The sequence below is a fragment of the Rhinichthys klamathensis genome, unplaced genomic scaffold, assembly GCF_029890125.1.
Source record: "Rhinichthys klamathensis goyatoka isolate OS25496 unplaced genomic scaffold, OSU_Roscu_1.1 h1tg000196l_1, whole genome shotgun sequence".
In the NCBI taxonomy this organism is placed as follows: Eukaryota; Metazoa; Chordata; class Actinopteri; order Cypriniformes; family Leuciscidae; genus Rhinichthys; species Rhinichthys klamathensis.
This window is the reverse complement of record NW_026606722.1, coordinates 3,080,514-3,100,031: the sequence shown is the minus strand read 5'-3', so window position 1 is coordinate 3,100,031 and position 19,518 is coordinate 3,080,514. Positions and strand designations below refer to the sequence as shown.

The following is a 19,518-nucleotide window of genomic DNA, read 5'->3' as shown; positions in this document are numbered from 1 at the left end:
TGGATCTGCTTATCAAATATAGGAAAAGTTTCGGACAGCATAGACCTCAGGTAAGCCTTTTTCATGTATTAATACAAATGATTACCACTTCTTTCTTTTGGACATTTTAATAAAATATCACTTAAAATAAAGATGATTTCTCATTCAACTTGTGTCTTGTTTTTAATAACATTGGGTTTTAAAGCAAGTAGCAAGACTTTTATCCACCCCAAAAATGCAAATATAGATCCACCCGAGTAGCAGCTTCATTTTATACTACAATACAATAGACAAAAGATGGAAAACAGGGGCACTGCAGGGCCAGCAGCCATATCACCCTGTAGCCCAAGACTGGTTGCCCACTGAAGCTAAGCAGGGTTGAGCCTGGTTAGTACCTGGATGGGAGACCTCCTGAGAAAACCAGGTTGCTGCTGGAAGAGGTGTTAGTGAGGCCAGCAGGGGGAGCTCACCCTGTGGTCTGTGTGGGTCCTAACGGCCCAGTATAGTGACGGGGACACTATACTGTCAAAGAGCACCGCCCTTTGGATGAGACGTTAAACCGAGGCCCTGACTCTCTGTGGTCATTAAAAATCCCATGGCACTTCTCGTAAAAGAGTAGGGGTGTAACCTCGGTGTCCTGGCCACATTCCACCCATTGGCCCTTGCCAACATGGCCTCCTAATAATCCCTATCCACTGAATTGGCTCTATCACTCTCTCTCCTCTCCAACTATAGCTGGTGTGTGGTGAGCGCACTGGTGCCGTTGTACTGTGGCTGCCGTCGCATCAACCAAGTGGATGCTGCACACTGGTGCTGGTTGGGGAGAGAACCCCTGATATGATTGTAAAGCGCTTTGGGTGTACAGTAGTACATATGAAAGCGCTATATAAATGCCTCATACATTAATTCACTGGGCATACATATTACATTCAATATAACTGACAAAACTACATATTCTCACTCAGTTACCCCAGATGGATAATCAATATTTATATGTGGTTGAACCAATTGCAACCTACATAAATATACATAATCATTCCTAAATGTGTATACATGTAGAATACTGTTGGTACAGTATTCACCTTAACACAACCTTGTGTTAATGTTGTATCTACTACTCAGTTTGTGTTAGCACACATTTCATTGTCATGTTTGTCTTAAAGCAACAATGTCATTTTATTAGTGCACTTTTGTTGTGTGCCTTTTATTATAATGTTTAGGTTATGGCTGGCGATGCAAAACTGTCAAATAGATACAAGAAAAATACACACACAACATTTTAGAGTAGCAGGGTAGTTCAGACTTTCCTGATGCAACTTTTAATACAATGATTACAGAACTCATTTTAAATACCTAACTTAGTACTGAAAACACTGGTTTTAAGTATTACTATACTTAAAGTTAACTAAATGCATCTACCAACAATGCTGTAAGACAATCATAAATTCTGTCAGACAAATTAATGTTTTCATATTCTCTAAAACAAATTAGACAGCCAGATAAACGTCAAAACAGGGAATTACACCCCAATTAAAAAATTAAATGTAAAAGTTATGACCATAATCATATATATGCAATATGACATGTATATATATAAATGTATATGTTGACAGTAATTTATTTTTAAATTAGCAACAAATTATATTACTACAAATAATTAAATGTTTAAAAATAAATGTATTTGGTCCCCTTATAAACGTGGTTGAAAACATGTTGTGAATGTACTCAAATCTTATTAATCTTAAACAGTTCAATTTATGGCAAGGACATATCACAGCTTTGAGGCACAAAAGTTTACAGTATGACTTAATATCGTGTAATGGTTTAGTCCGAGGGGAGAGCCTGTAGGACAGCCCGTGGCACTCTGCTTATATAGTACTGATGATCCCGGAGAGTCGCCAGAACTCCAGCAGAATTCATGTGCTTCACATTGGCATCATATCTGAATGCATTACCATGGATGTCTGTCAATTTGCCTGAATATGAAAACAACATAAAAAAACGCTTAAATATACTTTATATTTATCTTAAATATCAAGCAAAACATGCAAACAATGACTATCACCTCCAACTGCATGCAGAATTGCCTCAGGCGCACACGTGTCCCACTTTTTACATCCTGGACTGGCAAACACATAAGCGGAGGCCTTTCCCTCCACTAGCTGGATGATCTACCAGGCCCAGAACGAAGACGGGATTAGTTCAATTTCAATGCCAATATTAACTCAGCCGAATCGAGGCTAGTGTCCCACCTTATTCCCAGCTCCTCCCACTCTGATGACATCATGAGGCTCCATGGCTTGCACTGTGTCGGTCACATGTTTATTGCTATGGGACCGCGTGGTTGTGATGATTCTTTTACCATCTGGGACTTCCTGGAGTTGAAACCCAAATGCGCCCAAACCCAGAACTCCCCATAAAGTTCTGCCCAAAGAAGCACCAGCCCCAATCTGAGTGAACAGAGAGCACAAAAAAACAGGTTAACCAATCCCAGCCTTTACCAAATGTAGCGTAGCATGTGTGACCCGATCAACCGGTTGGACCTGGTAGTTGTAGAAGGGCTGATTGATGACTCCAGCAATGGCTGTCCCTTTATAAGCAATCCCTATTAGCACTGTCACATGATCCAAAAGCCCTGCAAAAAACCAGCAAACAAAAATTACGCAAAGTACTTAGTCAAGTCCGACACGAAAATATTTTTTAACCCCTCTATGCTCTTGTATATGTCCTCCTTTTTATAACGGTATGAGTAAGACAGAGTTGTGGTGCAGCAATTTTGCGCATTAACGCCCCGATGTACTACAGCAAAACCAAAGAACGAACTGTTGATTTGTCAATTTGACCAAAAGCAGGCCAAAACTTTCCAGGAATGTTCACATCTGGCTGGTAAACATTACAGCGATTACAGAACAGGTAGGTGTGGCTTTGAGGCTCCGCCTACTTTGACATGGAAATGTACTCCAGTTCATTTCTTCTTTTGGGTTCATTGAGGTCAGACATCCGTGAGTAAAAACATAAACACACTGGAGAGCTACTTTATGGTACAAATTGCATTTTTTTGGGTGTGTTTATTTTGTTATTGAAAGGAAAGCGAGCAGGACATATTTACATATTAAAACTAAAAAAAGAACTTTGCTGTGAGTATATCGGTGTCTTTAGTGCTCATGCCAGTAATGCAGGTTCGAGTCCATGTCCCTAACCCATTCCCCAATATTTACCTCAGAATTTCCTGTCTTTTCTTTGTGTGCCTGATAAGGTACTTTTCCAATAAAGTGGTGGTAACTTCCAACTAAAATTGGATGCATGGAAAAGATTTAACAGGTTCACTGGATAACTTATTGTAAAAACCCTTTTTCAGTTGCACTTCATCAGCAACAAAGAGCACAAATGCAATGCATTTGCAATTTCTGGTCAACTACGGGAAATTGTAAATGCCTGAATTAACAGCTGTTTTTGATTGACTGCAACATACTCGTGTCTAATTTCACGGTGACATGCCATGCCTCAAAAAGAAAAAAAAAGCATTAAATCACCGTACGGTTAGGGGCTCTGTGGGGCTGCACTGGCTTCTGTATGTAAACTGGGTTGTACAAAACCCTCGCAGCTACAACAGAGACAGGAAAACAAAGAGGAGAAAGGAGAGAGCAGATCACTATGTGACAGCATCAGGTGTGTTGGACCTATGGAGATCAAGTGGAGGTAGAGTTAGACAAAAAAATCAGAGAGAGAAGAGAACGGACGGATAGTGCTGTTGCAGTGGGCATGCTTGCAACACTAGGTCCCTAAGTCTAGGCGCGACATGAACGTCAAGTCATTTTTCTGTCCTCACTGAAAGTGAAATTCTGTGGGAAGGGACAAAAATCAAAGCCAATCAAATGGTAACTGGTGTTTAGTACAGGTATATACAGTAGATCTGGATTTTGAAAAAAAGATTCTGATGTGGATGGGACTAACTCAAGGGGAGCAAAACTCCTGGGGCCTGATGTATAAACGTTGCGTACGCACAAAATGGGCGCATCACATATCGGGATTTATAAAAAATAAACTTGGCGTAAATAAGTGTGCACCGTAAGGATGCTCTTGACCATGCGTATGCACTCTTTTATAAGAGTATGTGTTTTGGCGACACCAACTGGCCCAAATAGCAATAACTATTTAAAATGAAAAACTTCTAAATGATCCTATTACATCACCCAATAAATCAAATTGCATCAACCTAAATTATCATTATCAGCATTCTTAACCAGGTGCAAATACAATTTTTTTGTAATGAATGGGCTATAAAAAGGTGTGTGCGTTTATAACATATCATCATAATGGATGCTCTAGCGCTGTTAGAAGACCTTGCTAATGACGCTCATACGGAGGGAGCGTGTTTTCAGAGACCGTGGAGATTTCCTTGCTCATGATGATGATTGGCTCATGAGCCGATTTCGATTCCCAAGAGCCATCCTCTTGGAATTGTGTTCTGAATTACGGCCAGTAACATGAAATCATTACTGAGAAGTTACAACATTTTTATATTCAATAAATATAAATATTTGTTGTGGATGTTTTGAACACTTTTCCTCTGGCATGCTGTCTGTGTTTTAATGTGTTAACTACATAGATAATTGCTTATCATGATAGCAGATTGTCTGAGAAAATGGTTTCGTGCAAATAATGCACAACAAGGTCTATCTGTTTCCATTAAAAATATAAATCAATTAAAATACTATTTGGCCAGTGGAAAAGATTGAGAAAAACTTTCTCTGAAATGCATTTTGCACTATTTTATTTTATTTATTTAAAAAACAAGGGAAGGATGGGCTACTAAATGATTTTTATTAATGTAATGTGACAGCACATCCGTATTTCATATTTTCCTAATGTCTTGTACCGTTAAACATGTTATCATGTGGATGAATAATCATATGTAAATGATATGCAGATGAGGATATGCATAGTAAAACTAGGCGTTATGGTTATTTCGGGGTGGAGACGCATGTGCGCACAATCTTCCGCTGACTGGGATTTATAAAGTGAATTCTGCGCAGGTTCTGGCGTACGCACGGTTTTATAAGTCAGAATATTTTTTTGCTTACGACATTTTTGGCTTTCGGGCGCACGTACACGTAAGGATTCTACGCACAGTTTTATAAATGAGGCCCCAGGAGTTTGGTTCAAATCTGCTCCAACACACATACCTGTAGGCTGCATACTCTCTTGAGTCTTGAGTAGGTACTTATTTTGAATAAGCCCGCTAAAAAAGTATGTTCTATATAGTATGAGAGTGTGTTGTACGAATGTAATCCGGATGTAATGCGGCTCTAGCCCTCCAGGAACTGAATTTTGCACCCTTGGACAACTGGTGTGACACGGAAAAAAGGTGCAGTCATATTGGCAATATTTCGGTAAAGATTTGTGGGGAAAAAAAGGTCAATTTTCAACAGTCTAGAACTGTATGAAGTACTGCTCACACAGAAGTCACTTTCAAACCAAGGACCTTTCTGTTGGTCAGTGCGGTACATTTATGTGACCAACTTGAACGAGAGCAAAATCTTCGTAGGGAACTTTTTCGCCCTCACACAAAACTCCCAAGCATGCAGATTGCTATTTAAAACTACTGGATTTCGTCTGCAAAAAGAGCAATGTTAAAGGTGAATCGATTTACATCTGATAATCTTAACATCAATCTCCAGAAATAAATACTTGTGGTTGGATTTTGGCTGGGTGGCAAGCGAGTAAGCCATTCTTAACTTGTCCGTATTCTTCTCTGTTTCGCAGACGGACATGTCCTTCCGTCATCACCATCAATGGAGGATAATTTGGCTATGTTTACAAGGAAATCTTTTGTTTTAATCGGGAACAATGATGTGAGGACTGATTGGACGTTGTTCTGCTCCACTTCGTAGACAATGAGTGGAAGGAGAATTTTAGAATAACAAGACATTCATTTATGACACTTTCTTTCTACAAATTCGACTTGCAAATGTGGTTTGTATAATCGACGACAAAATGTAGATCACTTGTGATCACTTCACCCCAAACAGATGTTAATAACAGGTGCAGTCACAGCTGAAAAAAAACAAAACTCAAATGGAAGTGGGAGTTGAGTAATGCTGAAAGTGGTTTATCTGCTCACCTTCTGTATATTCTTTAGTGCCATCAAGAGGGTCCACCCACACAACGAGCTGAAAAATAAAGATGAAACCTTAGTCAAATACTATATTGAGTTACTTTTATTTTCCTACTCTTTCAAAACTCTTTCAGAATTAGTGAATTTAAAGTCCCCGTGAACAGGAATTTGCAAAAAACTTTTCTCCAGTGTTGTGACGTATTTCCGAGCAACATGACATCATGACTTTGCGTAAACATACACGCCACTTTCAATTCAAGTGGCGTGTTATCTATACGCATTTTGAGCTATCCGCGTGTATGTCCACGCCGAAATCTTTTGCGTGTATGTCTACGCCATTAAATGTCCGAGTGATTCCGCGTGTATGTGTACGCCGTTAAATGTCCGAGCGAAACGAAGCAAAATCTATATCTACATCTGTGGAGCGATATTTCTTTTCCTAGGATGGTAGGAGAAGACTCATAAATGGTATTAACCCCAGTGACGGGTAGGTTTAGGGACGGGGTTGGGGTAGGTCATATATTTATATATACATAATACAGTAATAAAACGTTAAGTCAAAGGCGTTGATAAACACGCTGAAAAGCGATTATGCGTGTTGATAGCACGCCAAAAATGGAAATACGAATTGGCGTGTCATACATACACCATTTCATGAGATCAGTCTGTTCCGAGACAAACGGAATACTAAATGAGGCAAAATAGTGGGCGTGGCTTTTTTTTCCAACTAGCACCTGATTGGATCTAGAAAAGTAGGTGTTTTCATTCAGCCTGTCTACTGTCAGTTGGAGGGGCGTGGTTACGGATGTTAAGCAGACACCCAAACCGTCAAACCTACGTCATCAGAGAAGGTCCTCCAATGCAGAGGGGAGGGGAAATTACTGATTTTGATTAAAGATTACAAAGCCAAAAAAAAATTTGTGTGGATTGACTTGTGTGGATTAATTGTTCACCAAAAAACGATCAATTTAGGCAAACAAAGTAAGTATGGTCAATTTTGAATTCATGGGGACTTTAAAAATGGTATATTCTATATGTAGCCGGTCCTACTCGACCCGCTCAGGGGTGCGTTTCCCAAAAGCATTGTTAGCCAACTATGGTCACAAGTTCCGTCGTTATCAGCATAGTTCAACGAGTCGGTGTTTCCCGAAACCATCGTTCCAACGAACATTCGCAAACAGCATCGTAAAGTTGTGTGGTTTGAACAACAGCTCTCGACCTGTGGTTAGAAGCAGAGTTTCTTGTTTGCATGACGTGTGGACTCAATAAATCCTTATCTTGAGCCAAATAAGCAAGCTGACATTCAGTGCAATCTATATCTTTTATTTAGAATACATACAAATGTCATTTACGTCTTTTAGTTTGTCAAGAGATTTAAAGCGTAGTTTTTGAAGAGGGCACATGTGCGAACGTGCTCTAGTACGCAAGAACGAGCCTATGATTGAATCTGGAAATAAAGCAAAAATGATAAATATTCCTAAAAATGCCATGTCCATAATTTATAGCAAAACATCTAGCATTAATTCGAACTCAAACAGATTAATTCAAAGAAGTTATAACTCCACCGCCTGCGTGACATCATTAACCAACGTGGTTGAACGACCACTTTGCGACAATATGGTTTCGGGAAACAGCCGTGACTAGCGTACTACGGTAGTTAAGCAGTGAGTTACGTCATTGTACGGGAAACGCACCCCTGAGTGGGATTCGAAAGGAAAAAAGCACCAAATGTAACCGGTCCTACTCGACCCTTTCCGAGTGGCATTCGAATCAGCGTCTCTGGCATGGGAGGCGGGTGCGCTCACAAGGACGCTAAAGACCGCAGCCGCTAGCGTCGATCGCTAGTGCGCCTCTTGAGGCCAGGGGAGTGAGGTTTACGTGCACAGCTCTTACTGGCTTGCCTCCGTTATATACAATTATTATATGTTTTAAGCATTATGGCCACATTCTGTTTCCTCTTTACCTCTTCCTCCTTCAGGCTGGCATACTGATCGGGACAGGATTTTTGTAGGATTAGGCTGCTGTGCCCGTTCTCTATCAGGTCTTCCTCAACAGACTCATCTGGTAATTCCTACACAAATAAAATCAGTTTAGACAGCTGTTTGGAGCCAAAACAGGTTGAGCACCTTCATATTACGAGACCTACACACCTCCTCCCCGATGATAGTGACTTTAGGGAAGCTTTTCGACAAGGATGCACATATACTCTTCTGAGCAAGCCTGTCAGCCAGTGTCTGTAGATCATCAGCTCCTGTCTATGCCAAAAGCAATGGTTACAAAAATACGTCATAAGCATATGTCAAAACGAGCAAATAATGTCACAATCCAGAGTTAGTTCATCAACCGTTCTCTTCTCAAGTCTCGGCTCTAGGCCTGCCCCCCTAATAGTCCACCATATGTTAGGGCATCGATATACTTTAAGGGAAATCGAAGAACAAACTGATGTGACATAATTTCGAACAAAATCAGGCCGTTTGGAGTTTGTTTTGGAAGTTCGAAACAGCTTGACAAAGCGAACTTTCCAGAAAAACTTTCCAACCATTGGTCCGTGGCGATTACATACTAGGTAGGTGTGTGCGGTTTCCACGTCAAAGCTAAAGTCCTATATAAATAAACGTGACTTTACTAGAGTGCCGAATTGCAGAGCTTGTGCAAACATATCCATGTTACCATGATCAGATGCTTTTCTTACACTTTATTAAAATGCTTGTGGTTTTCTCAATTCTGTTGTGTGTTTATTTTGTTATTGAGAGGAAAGCGCGCAGCACATATTCACATATTCATCTAACCGTTGCTCTCAGATGTGTGGGTGGCTTTGTTCGCTAACGGTATATCGCTGCTCACGTATTTCGAACTTGGTTTTACCCCTAAACGAAGAATGATAAAGAACTTTACCGTGAGTATATCGGGGCGTTTAGTCGATGAGAAGAGGCTCAGTTGACAAAATTTTAATTGGTCAGTGGGTCACAGAAAAAAAAAACTCACAGGAAGCGGCGAAGTTACGCAGTCCGTGACAGACAGATCGTTAACACGGCTGGTCCATGTGGTAATTATGCCAGGCAGGAAAAATTCAAATGTTCGCCTATCATTCATCAACCTCAAGTATGGCTTATCATATCAAACTGTAAGTTTAATTAACGCTTAAATTAACGAATACTAGTCGAAAAGCAAAATCTCTGGTCAGGGGCAGCCCTGTTCCTGATCAGTACCCTTGTTAAATAAAAATCAGATTTTTAGTGTTACTGATTTGGGGTTAAAGGGATAGTTCAACCTGTAAAATTCTGTCATCGTTTACTCGCCCTTATTTTGTTCCAAACCTGTATGAGTTTCTTTCTTCTGTTGATATTTTGAAGAATGTTGGTAATCAGACAGTTGACAGTAGCCATTGACTTCCATAGTATATTTTTCCTACTATGCAAGTCATTGGGTACTGTCAACTGTCTGGTTACCAACATTCTTCAAAATTTTACCAATATACTTCAACTAATATACCAATATACTTAAACTAAATTCATCAACTTGTCATCTCAAATAGGAAATGTATTTGGATCAACACTTCTTGGTCACATGCCACTACTTGCAGTAGCCTACCTTTTCAACGATACCGAGCTCTCCACTTTGAAGCACTTTACGGACAATAGTTCCAGCCTTTTCCGCCACGGCATAGGCTGAAGCCACCAACCGCATGAGCACTGCAGGACTGCTCGCCATGACACTAGCTGAAACAGAAAGCACACCTTGCTGCAGTTCAAAAAGACACACCTCCTGCAAACAACCAGGGGAAAAGCCAGAAGACAATGGAAGTCTTGCAATGTCATGATGATTATCTGATTATTATGGGATTCTATCTAATCAATACAGATGGAGCTGAACTAAGTCAGTTCATTTGTTCATCAAAGTTAATGCTAGATTTGTTCATATGTATATAATGCACATCATGACTGTATTTAACAGTTGTGATTCAAATTGAGGGATAGGCAAGTAAAAACACATTTTGAGGAAATTGAAGTTTGAGAATAGACCTGTTTTGTCTAAGTACCAGAGTCAGAATCAGAGCAGAGGCACTTATTTCATCACATAACACAACGATAAAGAACATATTCCTTGACAACAATACTCACGAACTGTGTTAATGAGTAATTTTGAAAAATGGCAGAATGCTTTTTTTTTGCTGCACTGGGTGAAGATCCCTGCTAAAGTTCCTGAACAATCTGCATGGAAGACACTATAAGGCACTGTTGTCCAAATGGTTAACACTAGTGCCTGAAACTCACACTCATAACTTACTTGTTACCACTCACGACATTTATAAAACATATACGTCTAACGTTACTTCTTAACTTGTTCTCAACATTTATTCAGCATGCATTCCTGGGCGATGCTACTCGCGTACAAAGTTGCGGTGCAGACTGTTATTTAGGAATAATTGTGTATTTTGATGACTTATTCTATAATTGCGGTCTTACTTTAATCGCAGTCCGTGTCCAGAGTTCAGGAAGGATCAGGGCTTCGCAGCACACACAGATCCCTATCGGACACAGCAGCACTGAAGGACAGGAAGGCGTCATTCATGATGTAACTTACACACATCTGCTGCGTCCCAATTCGCATACTATCCGTCCTAAATAGTATTCGAAAATAGAATTAGTACGTCCCAAATCGTAGTATGTTGAAATGAGTGTCCCAAAGAGACCCGGATGGTCTACTATATCCGGTCAGAATCCGAAGTGCAGATCGATGCGCACTCTAACGGCTGATATTGCCCACAACCCATCGCGCGTTGGACGAGGATTCGGTTAGAACTACAAACACGAATGAAAAGTGTTCAAAAACTACAGACATGGAGGACGCACGAGTCCGGCGGTTGTGTAGAGAGGTTTAGATAAAGGGGTTTGAGTGATTAATTATCAGTATCTAACCTGACGAAAATGTATTTATTCAATGTTGTCCACATTATATTGCATCTGCAGCAGCATTGTGAACTTTTGCAAAGATACGTTTAGCCATTAACTTTTAAATGCATTATTATATTCAAATTCCAAACACATGAGGGGAGTCTCCGCATGAAAGACCCATGACTGGCAGATGAACGTGCGACAACAATTCTCTCCGAAATGGTAAGAAGTTATATTAGATTGAATGGAGGATTTTAACTGTGACGAGATGATTGACAGGGTAGCGACAGATCTGTCCGTTAAAGATGACGAAGTAGTATGTCCCAAAGATTGCCTACTCTTTTGCTACACACTCAAAAGTATGTACTTTTTCTTCACAAAAAGAGTACATACTTTTAGGGCGTAGTATAAGTAGGCGAATTGGGACGCAGCAATCGTAGTTCTCGTCGTGTAGTGTCTTAGTGCCCGTTGAGTTGCTTTCTTTTTAAAGCAATAGTTTCTAACATTCTATAAAGTCATACGGGTTTTAAAGTGAGGGTTTGTAAATGGGTTAGGGTGAACTTCATTAAAATTCTTCATGAAATCAACATAGAAAAATCCCTGTTTTTATGGAATACTGCAGTATTTATTATGATTTATCAGGGCACATTAAGATTTTTTTTTTTTTTTATTCATGTACTCTTGTAATCTTTAATAAAATAACTTTGGAAAAAATCCCGATGGACAAAATCAAATTCTGCCCAACATATTTTCTTGAACAAGAGGCCGTTCCATGTTTGACATAGATCACAATAAGGAAGAAAAAAAATATATCACAACTTCCGTTTCATACTGACTTTATTTCGCACACCTAAAAACCTAACTAAAATCAATCATTTGTTGTATGAATTATGATGCTGGTGAGGGAAAGATTGTTGATATGGTTTTCCTATGTCAATTTCAACAAGTCATTGCATTTATAGAATTATAATTATAATATACAAGGCCTAAAACTAACTTTTTCGTGCACCTGCCAATGGCCGGTGACTTGTGAAAATTTACCGGCCATACATATTTTCTATGAAACTATTTTTTTGCAAAAATAGCCAATTATGACCAACATTTTAGATACAAGTGAGAATTCACAATTCTCTATTCCAATTTCTATACCACAGCTAAAACTACTAGCATAACTAATATAAATTTACCAAAAGTTATTCAGTCAAGAGCAGTGAGTGATTTTTTCTTTTTCCTTTGTTGTTTGATTAACATTGACACAGCAGCAGACATATTAGTCTTCTGTCACTTTAAGACTAATGCACAGATCCAATATACTGACAGTGTACTGATACTGTGTGTATGTATGTATATTATATATATATATATATATATATATATATATATATATATATATATATATATATATATATATATATATATATATTTAGTAACATATTGCAAAAAAATAAATCAAACTTGTAATTTATGTTCCATAAGATACATTTAAGTAAAACCATACACCATAACCATGCTCCCTAAAAGTGTGTACAGTAAGGCCTCATTGTTATTTTAGTGTAGTAGGTTGTAGTAGCAGTAGGCTTAATTTATTCTAGTAGGTCATGGGTATGATTGGATTAAACAGTAAGAAGGGGGTGTATATGATATCTATATTAATGCATTTTATTTAGGTAAATACGAGTAAACCATTCAAGAACTGAGATACATTAATATAATGCAAATAAGTTTCCCAAGTCCACATTTAGACAATCTTCCTTGTTGTCCAGACAGTTGGCGGCAAAGTTTGCATGACTTTTAAACATGTTCATGTATTGGCCATCAAGAATTAATTACCATGAATCCCATCTCTCCTTCCAGCTGTTCGGCTGTTAAAGTCCCCAGAATGGGTTGACAATCAGGGTTAAACACAGAGTATGCGCTCATTTCTCCAGGTTGTCTGGCTTTTGGGCTTCGAAGGCCCTCATAGAGCCAGTAGAATAACGATATGAGAAAAAATGGCAGGCCGAACTCAAGTTCTGAAAAAAGCCCCAACAGCACAAGCCACAGCAGCACTTTAAACAGGGTCAGATGGGTAAGAACCAGACGCTGAAGCCAACAACCGGATGTAGTATTCAGAAGATCACCATGATCCTGAAATAACAGGAAATTATTACATTTAGTTGGACAAAAAAATGACATGGTCAGTTTTATATGGAAACTTGATTCCTCCTCGGAATAAGACAATTAAAGGTAGAGTAGGCAATTTCGTAGAGGCTAGCAATAGAAAGTCAGCTTTGAGAGCATACGATCCCACCCTCCCTTCAGAGCGTCTCCAAAGCCACGCCTCCTTTAAAACACATTAACATGTACAGCAGAGTCTGCAAATAGTATATGATAGTGTTGACATAGAAACGCATTAATCCGAGGAGTGAACAGTCACAGACACGGTAGAACATCACAGGTTGCCATCTCGTAATTACGGTTATGACACGGAGTGAGCGCAGATCAGCTTGTTTTGGTTCAGGAGGAACTTTAAAAGGAGGCAGCAGTTTGTCTGGATAGCCTCAAGAAAAACGCTGATAATGTCTGTGCAAGCAGGTGCGCAGAGGTTTGGAAATACAAGACTTTAATTTCCGCAACTTCCAGTTTAGAACCCGCAATTTTAACTTGTTTTTTTTCTCAGAATTGTAAGATATTTACAAAAAAAGTAAGGAAATGGGCAATAAACTCCGTATAAAACTACAAATTAAGTTAACTTACTGCGATTTTCTTTTTCGCAATTCTGACCTTTTGTCCTCAGAACTGTAATATCAACTCGCAGTTGAGAGTTTTAAAGTTAAATTGTGAGGTAAAAGGTCGTCATTGCCTTTATTTGATTTTATTCCGTGGCGGAAACACGCTTCCATCGTTTTATTTATCATTGTGTTACTTTGCATGGTTTTTACAGTAGTATGTTGCGATCAGACCTGTTTGTGTGGACTCTGATGGCAGGTGTTGGGCTTCAGGAACTCTGTTGTGTCAGGAGACACTGCCGGAGAATCATCGATTGTTATTGCTTTCATTTCAGTCTGGATCTCACGAACAGCAGGTTTCTCAGCTCCAGTCTGGGCTTTCTTTCGGGCTCTGAATTCAGCCAGCTTGCGTTCCATATTTCATACCTGGAATGTTATTAGAGTCAAAATGTATGTGGTCATTAAATAAAACTACGTGTCAGTATTACCAGACTTCCGTAGAATCCGTACTTGCACCGGTCGACAAACGCTGCTGTGTCAAATGACTGTTTGTTGACCATGACACTAAAAAGTGTTTCCTGTAGGGGCGCTTAGTGGCCCAAAAAGCGAATCCTTCATTTAACCATATTCAAATTTCAGGACGTTTTTTTCTCAATGAAAAACAATATCACAAAAAAAACATATAATGTTTGAAGTTTATTAATTCAAACGATTAATATATGACATAAATTAAATCTGTATAAAGTCATTTAAATGGGCACATTGGTTGTAATCGCAGACCTCTGTTACTGGTCCAGTCTGACTAGCGCTGAGAAAAGTAACATGTATCAAGTGACAACACTCTTTCAGCCCACTTCATGAGCATTTGACTGAAAATACACAATGAAGAGTTAAATTAGAGAAGTATTATTTAGACCAATCGTGCTTCACCAATCCGAAACTAAATTCAAAGCCTCGTCCATTTTATAAATTGTTGATCATTTTCATTGACATTCTATTCTTCTATCTTTCTGTGGTTCAGTTGTTGTTGTTTCCAACGGACACTTTAACAGCTGTACCGACCGGAAATGTGCGCGCGTCCGCGACTCCGCGTCACAGGAGAGGTTGTGATTAGGTACTGGCATCAACGATGTAAGTACATAGAAATATTAAAAAATATCATTAGAGAAAAAAATAATGACATATTTACCTTTGGAGCTCAGAGACAATGATCAATTGCTGTAAGCGGAACTAACATGCCAGTGATAGATAACAGCTAAACCCAGCATAGGTCTAATTCTTCATAACACGTAAAAATTACACGAGTCTAATAATCTATATAAGTTGAGGCTGATTGAAAGCAATATGTTTCGCTATGTATTCCGTATATTTAATTATTTGTTGGGTATTTCATCTTTGCCCATAATTATTACCAAGAGCTGATGTGGTCAAACGTTACAATGAAAACTACAAATGGACAAGTTGTCAACCAAAATAACATTGAGATTGTATTGTTCTATATTATTATTATTATTATATTTTAATGAATACAGTACGTAGTGATACCGTAATGGTTCACAGCTGCCAGTGTTCTCATGTTGATGTTGAAAATGTGTTCTTTTGGAGAAAGATGAACAGTCAAGCTCATATAAGTGTTCTTCATTGATTATTAGAGTATGCTTAAATAATGTCATAGCGATTGTATAATTGTTTAAATTTGTCATTGCAGTCATCGGTGGTGAATCTGCCCCGTGGAGTGAGCCGGCATGGCCTCTGCCCCAGCACAGCAGCCCTCGCTCACTGTGGAGCAGGCAAGAGGTGAGAGGGATGTTACATGCCCAAAAATGAAAATTAGCTCATGATTTACTCACCCTCAAGTCATATACACCCTTAGGTGTATGACATTCTTCTTTCAGACGAACACAATCAAGAGTTATATTAAACAATGTCCTGGCTCTTCCAAGCTTTATAATGGCAGTGAATGGCCGTTTCTGTTTTAAAGCTAGAATTCCTTTAAGATTCTGAGGGCACATGAATGAATAAATTCATTTATAATAAATTCTACGAGCATACAAGAATTGTCCATTTTGATATCAGTGTCTTTTCGTCTTAGTCATGGAAAGAAAATTTGTCCCCGAATGTTTTTCGTCATAGTTTTCATTAACGACTTGACATGACTTGTATTTTGAATTTAGACTTAGTCCTTTTGTAGTTATTATCATATTTAGTTAACCTATCCTGTATTTTGTTTATCCATGTTTTAGTTGACTAAAAGTCTGGGAATTTTAGTCTAGTTTTACTCAATGAAACTTTCATCAGCATCACAATCAGCTCCCTAGGTCGTTAATCAGTTTATCGTGTACACTAATTCGGCACTGCTAAGGACCCTGGTTCACTAGACATTGGGACACAGATGATTGTTTCCGGGTGCGTCTCAATCGGCTCCCTAGTTCGGTAGGGCACTGATCAGGGAGTCGGCCATTTATAAAGGCTGTCTTAATTGCAAAATCTTTCCAGTGCACTGAAACGTTCACTCCCTAAAAAGTACCAAAATACACCGTAAAAACCAGGGAGCATCGATGCTCACTATGGCTGTCAGATATGATTCCCAGTGCGCACAAACTTACTAAATGACTGAGTGCCCTGTTTGTTACAGTTTACTTCCTTTTAACTCATATTTTGTTAACAAATTGTTTATTTGTGAAAAAATACTGTAATGGGTCTGTTTATTTATTTTTAACTAATTTTCAAACTCTTTATTTCTAATTTATTACATATTAAGTAAAATATATATATAAATTATAAATATAAATTGTATATATTGGCTACCCTAATCTCTGAGATATCAGCAATATGCTAGGGAATGTTTTTTTTGTAGCCATTGGAAATATTTGTTCCCTTGTTTTATTTAGATCAAAACGGTAATTAAGTAAACAGTACTCACTAATTAATTCTTAATTAGTGGGAACGAATTTGATTGAACAATTCATGGGGGCAAATTCTTAATTCATGGGAGCAAATTTGATTTAACTTAATTCGTGGGAGCAAATTCTTAATTCGTCTGAGCAAATTTGATTTAACTCAATTCATGGGAGCGAATTCTTAATTCGTGGGAATTAATTTGATTTAACTTTATTCGTGGGAACATATTTCACTTAACTTAATTCGTGGGATCAAATTTGTTTTGATTTAACTTGATTCGTAGGAGCAAATTCTTAATCCGTCTGAGCAAATTTGATTTGACTAAATTCGTGGGAGCGAATTCTTAATTCATGGGAACTTTATTCCTGGGAACATATTTCACTTAACTTAATTCGTGGGATCGAATTTGATTGATTTAACTTAATTCGTGGGATCGAATTTGATTTAAATGAATTTGTGGGAACAAATTTGATTGAACTTAATTTGTGCCTATGATATATGTATATTTGTCTGCATGTCATGTGCGGGGCTCTGTACTTTTCTTCTCTATTGTGATTTGTGACGTATATCTGAGAGAAATGGCTTCTCAAACAAACAAACAAAAACAAATGTAGGGTTGGACTTGATTTTATCCTTCGGGAATAGATTGGATGGCTGTGGTTTGCTATAGCTGTGATGTCATGTGATTGACAGGTTGCCCCGCCCTCACGCCTGTAAACGCATCATCAGAGAAGAGATGTCGCTTCAAGAGGGAGGGGAAGTTATTTTAGTTAAAAATTACAAGGGCACATGAATAAAAAAAAATATTTATAATAAATTCTGCGAGAATACAAGAGTCGTCCATTTTAATGTCAATGTCTTCTCGTCTTAGTCATGAGAACGATGATGTCAACGGAAATGTTTCGTCATTAACGGCTTGAACACTCTGTCGTCCCATTCACCCGTCGCAGTTGTTCTCAGTGAGGTGATCCAGGCTTTCTCCATGCCCGAGAACGCAGCCCGCATGGAGGAAGCCAGAGAAAGCGCCTGCAATGACATGGGCAAGATGCTGCAGCTGGTGCTTCCCGTAGCCACCCAGATCCAACAGGAGGTCATCAAAGCATACGGCTTCAACAACGAGGGAGAAGGTGAGGTCGAGGACGCGAAACACGCGAAACACTAATAAAAAGCTGTCATTTCAACCTCCGCATTTTGCCTTTCAGGTGTTCTCAAATTCGCGCGGCTGGTAAAGATGTATGAAACTCAGGACCCAGAGATCGCAGCCATGTCCCTGAAACTCAAGAGTCTCCTCCTGCCGCCCCTCTCCACTCCTCCCATCGGCAGTGGCATCCCGACCTCGTAGAACAAGCCCCAACTCCCAGTTCAGAAAACGTTTCAACTCTAAAACTTTGTATAGTGCAAACACATTCAGGGTTTCCAAAATTCAAGTCTGTTTTTTGACACTTCTTCCAAGGGTCATTTAAACGGAGCGAAAATATTTGAATAAAAAGTGAACGATTATTAGTGAACTTCTACATTCCTGTTTTCTTTCAGTCAAATGATTAGTATTCAAAGCATTTGTTTTTTTTCTCTCACACATTTTTATATTAATTTTGCCAATGTTGAATGTGCATATTTATCAAGCATAACTCTAATTTGTTAAGGCCTTTTGAAGGTTTGTTTGTTTTTAAACTTTTTTTTTTATACGGTTTGCATTACGGTAATAACTTACTCATTTGCCCATATTATAGACATATAGATCATATTTATACATGATAACCTGTGACACATCTTATGATCATTGCTGTTTGCAAAACTTATCATTGTCATATCCAATAAAGTCTTTTTTTTACTCAATGGAAAGATATTTCTTATCATTAAATGACTTTGTTCATGTGAATACTGTTAGATTTCTAGTCTGAATTCTCGTAAACATACAAACATAACGTTAAATAAGAGCAACTAATTTTCCCTTTATCATCCTCGCCAAGAAATTATTTTCCCAATAGAGCCTGTTTTTTGTATAGGCATCTACCAAACTGTCGAGAAGTCACTTTCTGGTAAAATTGATAATACATGAATAAATAATTTAATAAAAATACATAGAAAGTTTCATTAAAAAAAAATATTTTCAATCTTAACCTTTATTGTAAAAACGTAGCTTTTAACCACACAGACTCCATCCATCCATCAGTTCTGGGTAGTAACTGATTACATGTACTCTGAATAACATAATCAGATTCCAAAACGTAAGTACTTGTAATTAGAATATTATGTTTTAAAAATGCTCATAATCAGATTAGTTACTTTTTTTTTCTGATTACATATTCACATTAATGTCGGTTAATGGTAACATGACATGCAGGGAAACTGAAAATGTATATTATTATTCGATTTTTTTTTCGTATTATTTTTCACTTTTATTTTTACGTTTAATCTATCTATCTATCTATCTATCTATCTATCTATCTATCTATCTATCTATCTATCTATCTATCTATCTATCTATCTATCTATCTATCTATCTATCGCTCCCCCTAGTGGACGAAACGTCTCAAAAGTTGTCAAGTTATTTATGGCAATGACGCTTTATTTGAATGCCTCGTCTCCACCATGACCACCACCGTCTCTCTTTCTAAGCTCATTGTCTTAATCAGATGTATAATGAGTTGTGATAACGCAGTGTATGGGTTATTGGAGCGGGCGGAGGGTCTGCGGGGATTTTGCTGATGTGAACGGACTGCAGCTGAACACGTGTGTGTTTATGAAAGCCATGGACTGCTGAAGTGCTGATACACACCTGATCCTGTGCTTACAAACATCCGCATTCAAGCGATGCTACGAACCCCTGGATAATGTCAGCTCTGAAAAAGGTATTGCAGATATGGAAATAAAACAGTGTTATATTATTCGGTAGCCTTCTGATGTTCCAGTCGAA

At 38.4% G+C, this 19,518-nt stretch overlaps 3 protein-coding genes and 1 pseudogene across 7 annotated transcripts; 2 read left to right on the top strand and 2 right to left on the bottom strand.

The window, feature by feature from the left end:
* The first annotated feature begins 299 nt into the window (after window positions 1-299).
* Window positions 300-416, top strand: LOC130096222 (5S ribosomal RNA; annotated as a pseudogene).
* A 1,199-nt stretch (window positions 417-1,615) lies between these two features.
* bpnt1 (bisphosphate nucleotidase 1) lies at window positions 1,616-10,629 on the bottom strand. Of its 3 annotated transcripts, XM_056262690.1 has the most exons (10): window positions 10,564-10,629; window positions 9,689-9,816; window positions 8,248-8,352; window positions 8,061-8,168; window positions 6,104-6,152; window positions 3,518-3,583; window positions 2,523-2,614; window positions 2,232-2,429; window positions 2,045-2,150; window positions 1,616-1,955 (listed from the first exon to the last, which is right to left on the bottom strand). In XM_056262690.1, exons 2-10 carry the CDS (start codon window positions 9,806-9,808, stop codon window positions 1,804-1,806), a joined length of 996 nt encoding a protein of 331 aa, XP_056118665.1. In that variant the 5' UTR covers window positions 9,809-9,816; window positions 10,564-10,629; the 3' UTR covers window positions 1,616-1,803. The 3 variants fall into 3 exon arrangements, with proteins under 3 accessions (XP_056118665.1, XP_056118667.1, XP_056118666.1); XM_056262692.1 differs by lacking the exon at window positions 3,518-3,583 and having other exon boundaries at window positions 10,564-10,624; XM_056262691.1 differs by lacking the exon at window positions 10,564-10,629 and having other exon boundaries at window positions 9,689-9,835.
* A 2,017-nt stretch (window positions 10,630-12,646) lies between these two features.
* saysd1 (SAYSVFN motif domain containing 1) lies at window positions 12,647-14,263 on the bottom strand. 2 transcript variants are annotated; one of them, XM_056262874.1, is made up of 3 exons: window positions 14,189-14,263; window positions 13,935-14,126; window positions 12,647-13,119 (listed from the first exon to the last, which is right to left on the bottom strand). In XM_056262874.1, exons 2-3 carry the CDS (start codon window positions 14,115-14,117, stop codon window positions 12,808-12,810), a joined length of 495 nt encoding a protein of 164 aa, XP_056118849.1. In that variant the 5' UTR covers window positions 14,118-14,126; window positions 14,189-14,263; the 3' UTR covers window positions 12,647-12,807. The 2 variants fall into 2 exon arrangements, with proteins under 2 accessions (XP_056118849.1, XP_056118848.1); XM_056262873.1 differs by having other exon boundaries at window positions 13,935-14,241.
* A 444-nt stretch (window positions 14,264-14,707) lies between these two features.
* Window positions 14,708-18,437, top strand: grcc10 (gene rich cluster, C10 gene). Of its 2 annotated transcripts, none has more exons than XM_056262871.1 (4): window positions 14,708-14,831; window positions 15,409-15,497; window positions 17,552-17,728; window positions 17,804-18,437. In XM_056262871.1, exons 2-4 carry the CDS (start codon window positions 15,446-15,448, stop codon window positions 17,941-17,943), a joined length of 369 nt encoding a protein of 122 aa, XP_056118846.1. In that variant the 5' UTR covers window positions 14,708-14,831; window positions 15,409-15,445; the 3' UTR covers window positions 17,944-18,437. The 2 variants fall into 2 exon arrangements, with proteins under 2 accessions (XP_056118846.1, XP_056118847.1); XM_056262872.1 differs by having other exon boundaries at window positions 14,720-14,814.
* Window positions 18,438-19,518: the final 1,081 nt, after the last annotated feature.

What these genes read in the sequence shown, in the direction of transcription:
- bpnt1 (XM_056262690.1), bottom strand. Translation starts at nt 9,808, where the DNA reads ATGGCGAGCAGTCCTGCAGTGCTCATGCGGTTGGTGGCTTCAGCCTAT. An exon ending in AGCTCGGTATCGTTGAAAAG is followed by an intron (nt 8,353 to 9,688) that starts GTAGGCTACTGC and finishes CTTTTGGCATAG; the next exon opens with ACAGGAGCTGATGATCTACA. An exon ending in CACTAAAGAATATACAGAAG is followed by an intron (nt 3,584 to 6,103) that starts GTGAGCAGATAA and finishes TCTCTGTTGTAG; the next exon opens with CTGCGAGGGTTTTGTACAAC.
- saysd1 (XM_056262874.1), bottom strand. Translation starts at nt 14,117, where the DNA reads ATGGAACGCAAGCTGGCTGAATTCAGAGCCCGAAAGAAAGCCCAGACT. An exon ending in ATCAGAGTCCACACAAACAG is followed by an intron (nt 13,120 to 13,934) that starts GTCTGATCGCAA and finishes CTGTTATTTCAG; the next exon opens with GATCATGGTGATCTTCTGAA.
- grcc10 (XM_056262871.1), top strand. Translation starts at nt 15,446, where the DNA reads ATGGCCTCTGCCCCAGCACAGCAGCCCTCGCTCACTGTGGAGCAGGCA. An exon ending in CACTGTGGAGCAGGCAAGAG is followed by an intron (nt 15,498 to 17,551) that starts GTGAGAGGGATG and finishes CACCCGTCGCAG; the next exon opens with TTGTTCTCAGTGAGGTGATC. An exon ending in CTTCAACAACGAGGGAGAAG is followed by an intron (nt 17,729 to 17,803) that starts GTGAGGTCGAGG and finishes TTTGCCTTTCAG; the next exon opens with GTGTTCTCAAATTCGCGCGG.